General features: G+C 38.9%; 1 protein-coding gene across 1 annotated transcript in view; it reads right to left on the reverse strand.

Moving 5' to 3' along the window:
* The window catches only part of CERS3 (ceramide synthase 3), a 38,854-nt gene extending 30,876 nt beyond the window's left edge, over nucleotides 1–7,978 (reverse strand). The window contains 1 exon segment of the mRNA XM_010572040.1: nucleotides 7,950–7,978. Within this exon segment, the coding sequence (XP_010570342.1) occupies nucleotides 7,950–7,978 (29 nt within the window).
* Nucleotides 7,979–9,673: the final 1,695 nt, after the last annotated feature.

Here is a 9,673-nt window from a genome sequence, read left to right on the forward strand (position 1 = left end):
GGTGCGAGAGAAAAAAAAGAGGGGGGGGGGGGGGGGGGCCAGGATCATTTAGAGGGATTTGAAACCCCCTTGATTTAAAGCATGCAGGTGGGATTATAATCCAGCAGAAGATAAAGTAACAGAGCTAAATTTTGAGCTGGTTTAAAGCAATGCAGGGTCTTTGAACTCTGCAGGGGGGAAATAATTCGCTGTCTCATTTCAGTCATTCACACTAGACTGCTTAGTACCTAGCCAAATCTTTTACAATAATCATTTATAATATATCATACCCATACACATACCTTCCCTAGGCTGCCTTCATAAATTAAATATAAGTGGGTGGAAGAGCGGAAAAGAAATGAGAAAGTCCAGGGGGTGACTCAGTTCCGTAATAATGAAGACATTTTGCTATTGAATTAGTGCTGCTTAATATGCTAATAGCAATATACACCCTGATCCTGATTTTGCAAACACCTGTGCACAGAACCAAGCATAAAAATTACAGTGCACAGCAAGCTTTTTTGGGGGGTTGCAGGAAATTGTATGATTTAACTGTGACTAAATCCTAGATCAGAACAAAATGTCTAAAATCAGTTCTTAAAGGAAAAAAATTTGCACTTCTAAAAAAAATGCATTTCATTCTTGTAAGTCTCATTTTTAACCTTTACATTCTACATCATATATTTAGAAATTTCTGTTATCCCTCATTTAGTTGTAAGGACTTTACAGTACAAACATGTTATATATCCTATGAAAATATTCTAAAATTGAATAAAAATAGAAGTTACTATAATGTTTTCCATAAGGCTGAAACAAGTAATTTTTTCATAATTTCTAGGAGTAATAAATTTAAATAACTTTTTCCATACTAAAGTTTCCTGCAAACCAACCCCCACCCCCCCCCCCAAACCCAATCCCCCCTGATTTCACTGAACCATAGTTTTGCTGAGGAAACAGTTGAGCTGGGAGAATTTCAACCAAGTCTCCTCATAGCGCTAGACGTCCCATCAGATCTCGCAATATATTTCTAAAGGATCAAGTGATAAGATCAAATCACGCTGAGGACAGACAGTAGTTCAGGCCCTTTCACGTTCTTCCATATCTGAGCAGGGGCCACACTACTGTAGTTTTGCCTGCAGCCACACATAGCTTCCACCCATGCTGGATCAGGACACCATGCTTAATGCACTCACACGGGCTTTCCAGATTCAGACACGGCTGGCTCTGAAGCCCACTTTGATCAACAGCTGAACGAACTGTCGCTGGGATCTAGGCTGGGCTGTTTCCATAAGCTGAAGCCTTGCAGCAGGTTTGTGAAACAGTGACTTGTATCCACCAAACAGAACCGGGTTAACAGACACTGTGAATCAATTTACTGGCCAAGCACAGTAGTCAGTATTGAAATATTAATAACCCAGCCATTAAATCTTTTTAAATGCCAAAAGGGGACAGTAAAAACCTACTGAATGAATTGTGTGTGTATAACCAAATGCAAAAATAAAGGAGGGAGAAGTAACAATTGTTCCTGCACTGAGACTTTATATACCAAGTTCCAGCCTAGAGCAATTTTTTACTGCTGAATTATAAAATCCTGGAAGTAGGGATTTATAACAGGGCTGCTAACAGACCCTTAACTACAGCTAGCAGGCGCCATGATAATGAAGCGGGGCTTTGAAACATGACATTTTAGGTCAGACAGAAAGGCTTGCAGACAAACTGCCCTAGAAGACCAGGGGGAGAGACTCATTACACAGTTCTGCTTCCTAATATATCTATATTTTTAAACTAGACTGTGCATTGCAAACTATCACAAATTGTAACTGTAATAAAAATAGGCCAGTCTATTATAACACAGTGGAAAGAGCACTAACAGTTGGATCATGGTGAGATAGGTTATGACTGAATATGCACCCAAAGCACTTAAACCCTAGAAAAACCCAGTAGTGCATATTTTCGTATTGGATTCTTGGGATCTCACTAATTCATGTTTTCCTTCCACTCATGGGTGCTTTACCATACGACTACCTTTTCAGGTCTTAAACTAGTTGATACACCTCTACTAAACTAAGCTCATAAACACATGCTTAATCTTAAAATTTAAGGGAAATCTGGGATTTGGGGTCTGATCCAGAGTCCACAGATTTCAGTAGAAATCCTTCTTCACAAACACCAAACAGACTCATAGAAAGGTGGGTTCTCTGAAACTTTCTTCTGTAATCCCCTGTATTTGTACCAGGTCTTGCCTGGCATATGGGATTAGACCATCCCTGATGAATGTTGTTCAGGTAATTCTTAGAAAACTGTTGATGAGATTCCACATCTGTCTGCAGCCTATTTTTATGTTTCAGTACCCTTAAGTTGGATGTTCACCCTACATCCAACTTATGTTTTCACTGCAGCAAATCAGGCCATTCCCTGGGCAATCTTGGAGATTTCCATCTTCAGAATAGCAGCTGTTTAAGTAGTTGGGCTGTTTCCCCATCTCCCTTCATCATCAGTTCTCATCATGAGGTTCCTGGAGCACCTAGAAGGTGAGGAAGTCTTTCCAAACACACCTGGGCTGCAGTGACCCAGTTGTCATTTACAGTTTCTCTTTCTGCCCTCTTGCTCTTAAATAGGTGACAGCTGTGGCTGTGTGATTAAGTAGTTTTATCCCTCTTTAAATCATGGAGATCCTGAAACATACAGGAACTCCATAAATACTATTTTGTCACATACATCATATACAAGCAGGGTTCTCTTCTCCTGTACTACAAGCAAGCTGTGGTCCTTTCAGCTTGCTGAGAAACTTTCCATGAAACCCACACATGATTTGTATGTTTTTCTGTATGAAAAGGAAGCTGATACCCAACAGAAGTCTCAATCTCGGGAAACACCACTCAAGGCAAATTAACTGGGAATAGCTCAGTGCTAGCTTTATTTATCACCTCCTTCTCCACACATACATACTTGTTACTTCCTAGAAACCTTGACTAAAATTAGTATTGGAACTCAATTACACTTTTAAAGATGAACCCATCTATTATCCCATCCCCTCTGCCAAAAAGGTTCTTTCAATGCTCCCACAGCACCACCGATACAACTGATCCAGCTCCATGGTTTACTCACCACATCTACAGCAACCACTGTCCCAAATGCTAATCCTCATTATCAGCTTTCTCCACATTATGACTCGACCTCTTCATTCTACATTATTTACCTTGAAATCCTTTTGACCCTAAACAATGGCTGTGTAAATTGTGAAAGAAGAGGCAGAGGATGGAGAAAAGGAGACAGATAGCAAGCACACAGGCCATTTGTCTCTAGCAAGCTTTGCCTGTTAGAAAAACCATAGCTGCCATTTGCTAACCTCTCCTCCTTCCGATTGCCAGCTGCCTGGGACAATTGTGGCAGAGCGACTTCTCAGAACCCTTAATCCTACATCTATGTAAATTTACCAGGCAGAGATTGAATGGCCAGAGAGCACAAACTGTGCTTTCAGACCACATCAGGTTAAAGGCACATTGCCAGTGCCATAGGAGTGAAAATTTCTCCATTATTGTTTGCATGCTACTTTTTCTGGAAAAATGATTTTGCCCCCCCAAGGGCTATTGTTCTGGCATATTACATGTAGACCAACCTCAAGCACTTGCATGTACTTTAAATGAACTCGTCTATACTGTTTAGTTTTGGTTTTAACCCAAAGATTTTTGGCAGCTTGTTAAATCCTAACAGGTTAGGAAGGCCAGTAACCCTTTGCCCATACAATCTTACACTGAGAATGCCTCTTCCAAGTACCCATACTGTGAGTGGGAAAGGGAAGGCATCCACTACAGGTCCTCGCGGGGAAGGGACTAATAAACAGGTAGAAGAAGTCTTTCAGCTGTCCCTTCTGCCACCCAGGGGCTATGAACAGCAGTGGTGAGGTAGGCAGGCATTTTGGTTAGAAGGACCTAAAAGTCAGTCTAACAATAAAATAAAGATATTTTAGAAAACTTGAAATTTCCCCTGCATCTTGGAAATTAAATACTCCAAATAAAGAAATCTAATCACTTCCTTGCTAAGGAAGGATCTCCTCTGTAGCCTCATCTAGTTTTAAATGGGCTAGTGCAAAACAGGAAAATCAGGAATGATTACTTCAGGAACTGCATCCTTTATAATTAAAGGAAAGCCTACAAAGTTGGGAAGTACCAATGTGAAGTTTCTTTCAAAGCCCTGTTCCTTGGATCCTTGATATTAAAAATATTATTATCCATGAAATTAAAAAAAAATCTCATATTTTTTTAATGCCATTAAGCAAAAAAGGACAAATTTTGGTTTGACAAAAGCTATGTGGCTACGTTTTGAAAAAACAAATTCAGGAGCTGCTTTGAAGTGGAATTTCTGGCTGCTGCAGTCTGGGGAATGAATAAAAAGAAACAGAGCCAAAGCTTTGACTGTGCTCTCTGCACAAAGGCTCTTGCTTTCAAAAACTGCATTTCCAAACCAGAACTAAGAGAAGACGATATCCAGGTCTGAAGGATGTATTAGGAGGATTTCCTATCCTTATTTACTGAAAAAATTATAAAACCCAATGGATAACTAACACAAACATGCAAGTGAAAGAAGCCTTACTTTCTCTAAGCATCTTATTAGACTGTCTACTCAGTGTGACTCCAGAAGCATAGCAGGGAAAGAATGAAATCAGCAAAAAGCAAGAACAACATAATTCTATTTCTCTCATCGTTTGGTAGAACCAGTAAAGCTGCTGCAGTGACTCTTGGGAAAAATCAAGTCTCCCAGATATCAAAAGAGACAGCAAAGCTGTTCCAGGCTGTTAATCATCAACATTAAACCAAAGTGGTTTAAGAGAGTAAATAAAGATCAGATCCACCATATCAGAGGTTGTGGTTTTGCTTAAGACTAAGCAATATATGCAACAGTTAACACACAAGTTTCAGCAGCAGTTTCATGTTCTGCTAAAAATAGATAGCACATTGTTTAAAGAAAACCCAACTGTGATCACCACCATGAAACAGGTGAAAAAATATGGGACCTACACTTTGTTGCTAACAGTTATGCAACCTTTTTCCTACTGAGGATAGCAGAACTACTTAAGAGATACCTTTCAAAAAAAAAAAAAAAGGCAATACAACAGAAAAGTGAGTTTTAATAAAATAAAAAAATCCCACATGTACAAACCCTAACTTATTAATGGTTAGTATTCATGCAAGTGTTGACAGTTGATATTGTGCCATACAGCCTTTCAAATGTGTAACAGCTGCTTTATACATCTTCTGGACATACTTGCAGCTTGCAAGTTTAAGAAATCACAGGATGTGACACCAGATTAGCTTCTCCAATGATAATTTTTTATGCTAAAAAAATTATTAGTCCCTAAAGCAGTAAGAGCAACCCTGACCTCCACTGTTTTCTTCCACACAAACCCATTCATTCAGGCATCAGTTGTTTGTTGTAGGTATCTGCCAGTTGCAGACATTGCTTGTTCCTGTACTTCTTGGCACTGCTTTTTGTATTTGATTGAGCAGTGTTTTGTGCCTAATTGATGTAAAGCATTTGAATTATGGTTTGTGGAGGAAAGAACTGAATGAAGAATATTGGATTGATGCTACCACCTCTTTACATCTTGTCTTTTTTCACCTTGTTTGTCCAAACGTGAAAACACAATTCCAGTTAAATTCTGCACAACCTGAACCACAGCTTGAATGACATCTTACCAAGCCTGCACATACAACCAGTGGCAGCACAGACTAAAAGAGCTGTTGGACTTAGAGGTTCTTATGATAAAACACTGAAATACTCTATACACATAAAACAGCTGAATTAAGATTGCTATGAGACCTTTAACTTCAGATTTACTCCCTAGCTTGTACAAATCTCAACTGTAAACAGTTTAAGTGCCTAGTTATAGGGCAATTAGAGTATTCTACTTCTTTTACTATACTATCACATTACCTTGTAACTTGGTTACTATATTGTAGCAGGCTAAAATAGCACTTTGAATAAATCTCAATTAAGGTGGCAAGTGGGTTTTATATTTTTCCCTGTTGGGGGCTGGGGGGGTGGGGAGCAGAGAACCAGACCTGTTTGAAACAATTCATTTTCTGGGTGGAAGTTACCATGCTCTCTCTCCTTAAAGGAAAGTAATTTTTGAGCAGCTAAAATGGCTTTAGCTGATCACAGGCAGCTGAGGAAAGTGGAATACAGTTCTTGCACTGTACAGTTACAGTGCAAACTACGTCTGCTTTTAAGCTTTAAAAATCCGTAACATTGACAGAGTTGGATAAAGAGCTATGAAATAACTCAAATATCTGCAATATTTTTGAGGTACAAAAATAGTTCTTAAAAAAAAAAGAAAGCAGCCCTATCCAAACTACAGGTTCTTAATAGATGCTTAATTATAAAAAGTTTGAACAGACCTAGAGGAACACGATCAGTTGCTTCAAGAACTCATTAGTAACACTTGTCAGAAGGTAAGGAAAAATCTTTTTAAAGTATGACACTTTTCTTCAAATTATTACTATTTGGGTAAGATGCAAAGATGATTATTTTTTGTAGCTTACCAAACTTTTATTTGAAATAAAAACCTGAAGTCTAACTTAAAATGCTAAGTTATATAATGAAGATTTTACCAGAGTTATGAGCCTTCTTGGTCACTTATTTAAGATGAGGGTTAAGGGCAGAGAAGAATAGAGCAGCACACAGGTACACAGTGGCCAGGATAAGCACATTATTAGAACTACAGCAGTACCACAAAACATGTGGAGACAGCTGAATAGTAAGGAACTAGAGAGAGGACCTAAGGGTGCACAGGCAATGGCTGTTGGCTTCTCCACCTGCACAATGGATGACTCAAGGTTTTAAATTAGCCCTTGGGAGGTAGGGAAAGAGACAGGGCTGGTACATTTGCACTCTGGAAAACTGTCCTGTTTGCAGCTTCCTGAAACAAGGTCTTCAGCTATCATGTACATATAGTGGCTCAAGCTTGTACACTGCCTATAATGATCTCTACACCACCCTGAACCAGCAATTAAACCAAGTCTGTTGTGCTCCACTGTTCTCAGTTCTCCTGTTGGTTACCCCCTCCTTTGCAGCTTAACCTGCCCAGACATTCTCCACCCACAAAGCCAACTAGAAGAGGAGCCAGAACGTAACTGGTATTTCATTATTTCAGCTACTGTTTGGCATCCTTTTCATGTCCTAGCAAATGCAAGAGAGATCTTCAGCTATATGTACACCAGCGTAGCCTCTTCATCAACAGTGGCACCCCAGCTGAAGATTTGACCCAAGCTAGGAAGCTAGCTAAAAACAGGTATACATTACAACAAGTAGGAACAAAAAGTGAATGGAGATCCTCCATCTGAATGTTATAGCATTACTATGAAAGAACCCTTTCTGGCAGCTTCTTTAAATGTGCTACGTATTGCACTAACTTCTTCAGGTATTCAACAGGTAAGTCTTATTAAAAAAACTCTGTTAAACTGAATCTCTTACAGAACATTTTTTTCTTAGCATTTTACAGAACAAAATTAGAACTAGCTTTTTCAAGCAACTTAAATTCAAGGGGGTTTTTATGCAATCACATTTATATCATTAGCTAACATTATTTTTCCTGTTAATAAATTTTCCTCCCTTCCAGTTCAGAAAGAAATGCTCTTACAAGCACTTAATAGAATAATGATACAAGAAGTAGAAAAGCGCAAAAAAAAAAAAAGTAGAAAACCTGCACTACTTTTCTATAAAATAAAAAGCAGTTCTCATAGGCTGGAATACTTAGTGGCAACAAATAAAATCTCATTAGCACCTATTCTACTCTTTATTCGAAGACTATCATAAGAGTCACTCTAATTTTCCCTTACAATACAGACAATGTTAGAGACCAGCTCCTGCTAATGATTCAGACCATAATCAGATGGAGGGGAAAAAAAACCCCAAAACACCCCCACACCACACCAGAACAGGAAAAAAAGGAAAAAAAAAGAAATTCCTACCTTTATGATGTTGCAGTCAAAGAGAACATAAGCACATTAGCTGGGAAGAGGCATTACGCTCACTACTTTGACAAAGGTAAACACGCCCTATCTACAGAACTCTTTCAAATTCTTCGGAGACCCACCCAGCAAAGCTGCACTTCAAGATTTCTGACTGAAGGCAATCCTGATGTCATGTGTATCTACCTGGTGAAACTCAGGAGTCGTAATGCCAAGTGCCTTCCCTTGTGCTTGTTTCAACATAGTAGATGAAGAAATGTATGAAGTCACGTGGTATTTTGTTGCACGGTGAGAATTCGTCTTATATTGCTCTATACATGCACAGGAGGATGCTGTGCCTACTGATTGTGCTGAAAAAAGGAAGCCCCAAATGCATCACTTCACACTGACATTTTTAGATGCATTATTAGATGAAGTATGGGTTTTCAAATAAAGTTGGAGAAAGGTTTCTGCTCCTATTCACCAGCCTCAGGAATACTTCCAGCCTCAATCAACTAGATGTTTTACAGAAAGTGTTCCAGTTACTTAGAAGATAAAAAGTGGGATTTTTGAAATTCCCAAAGCAGAGGGAAACATACACTGACTGTATGTTTGGTTAGAGATACTATACAAACATGTAAATTTTACTTAACCCTATGTGATTTTTTTTTTTTTTTTTTTTTTTTTAATTCCATGACTAAGACTGAAAGTCATTCCTCACCAGCTCTCCCCAGTTTCAAATAAGTGACAGCATTCAGAAGCGTTGGCATTACTTAGCATTCGGGTGGGCAGGACACTTTAGTGTTGTCAGAGAGGAAAGAAAAAACCTCACTGACGAGCCAGGAGCGGAGAACCTCTTATTAGCCCATTCTTCCTGCTTGCAGTCAGCAAAGAGCAGCCCACAAAATAGGAACAGACATGTCAAAGTTGAACCAAAGTTTCACCTCACCCAGCATACTGTCTGTGAAGGAAGCTAAGAGCAGATTGCTACAGAAGACTGCAAGAACAGAATAAACACAAAATAGTAACTGATGACACCCCCAACCTTCAGTAATTTGAGGCTCTGACTTCCTAAACCACAGATGGTGTCTACATAAATAACACTGGAGAGGTTTCCCCCCGCAGCCTTAATTTCCACAACTCCTTTTGAGTATATGAAACTTTCATCGTAATCCATAAGACTACAATAAAAGAAGATGCAACCCAGGCAATATTTGGATCCTGCTCATTTATTTCCCTCCAGAGAAAAGTTTGGTTTTGTTCATATAGCTTTTTTTTTTTTCTTTTTGAGGCATTATATTTTGCAGCTATTGCAAGTCTTCAGTCCTTCCATAAAAGTGGGAGCAGTACTCAATAAACTGATGCACCAGAGAAATATTAAACATGAAGGATTATTTCAGAAAGGTAGTATTATGGCTTTGCTGTTGCTTAAATTATCTCCGTGCTTTCCCACATCTGAACCACTAGCATGAACCAAGCAGAACATTTAGGAACACTTTGCCAATTAGCAAAGCCTAGAGCAAGCTGATTCACTTGGCTAATACTGTGCCAGTAATGTAATAGGTAATTGGCAGAAACACCTTTCTTATGCCTCAATCCACGATTTCTTCACTATTACACTACATTGCAAAAAACACATTTGTTTGACTGGAGCAAATGTGGAGCTGCTACAAATAATAAAATGGAAAAAAAAATGTTTTTACATACTTCTTGAGGAGCATTTGTTAGGTAGCACTCAACGCCTA

Source organism: Haliaeetus leucocephalus, unplaced genomic scaffold (assembly GCF_000737465.1).
Source record: "Haliaeetus leucocephalus isolate CR32 unplaced genomic scaffold, Haliaeetus_leucocephalus-4.0 Scaffold339, whole genome shotgun sequence".
In the NCBI taxonomy this organism is placed as follows: domain Eukaryota; kingdom Metazoa; phylum Chordata; class Aves; order Accipitriformes; family Accipitridae; genus Haliaeetus; species Haliaeetus leucocephalus.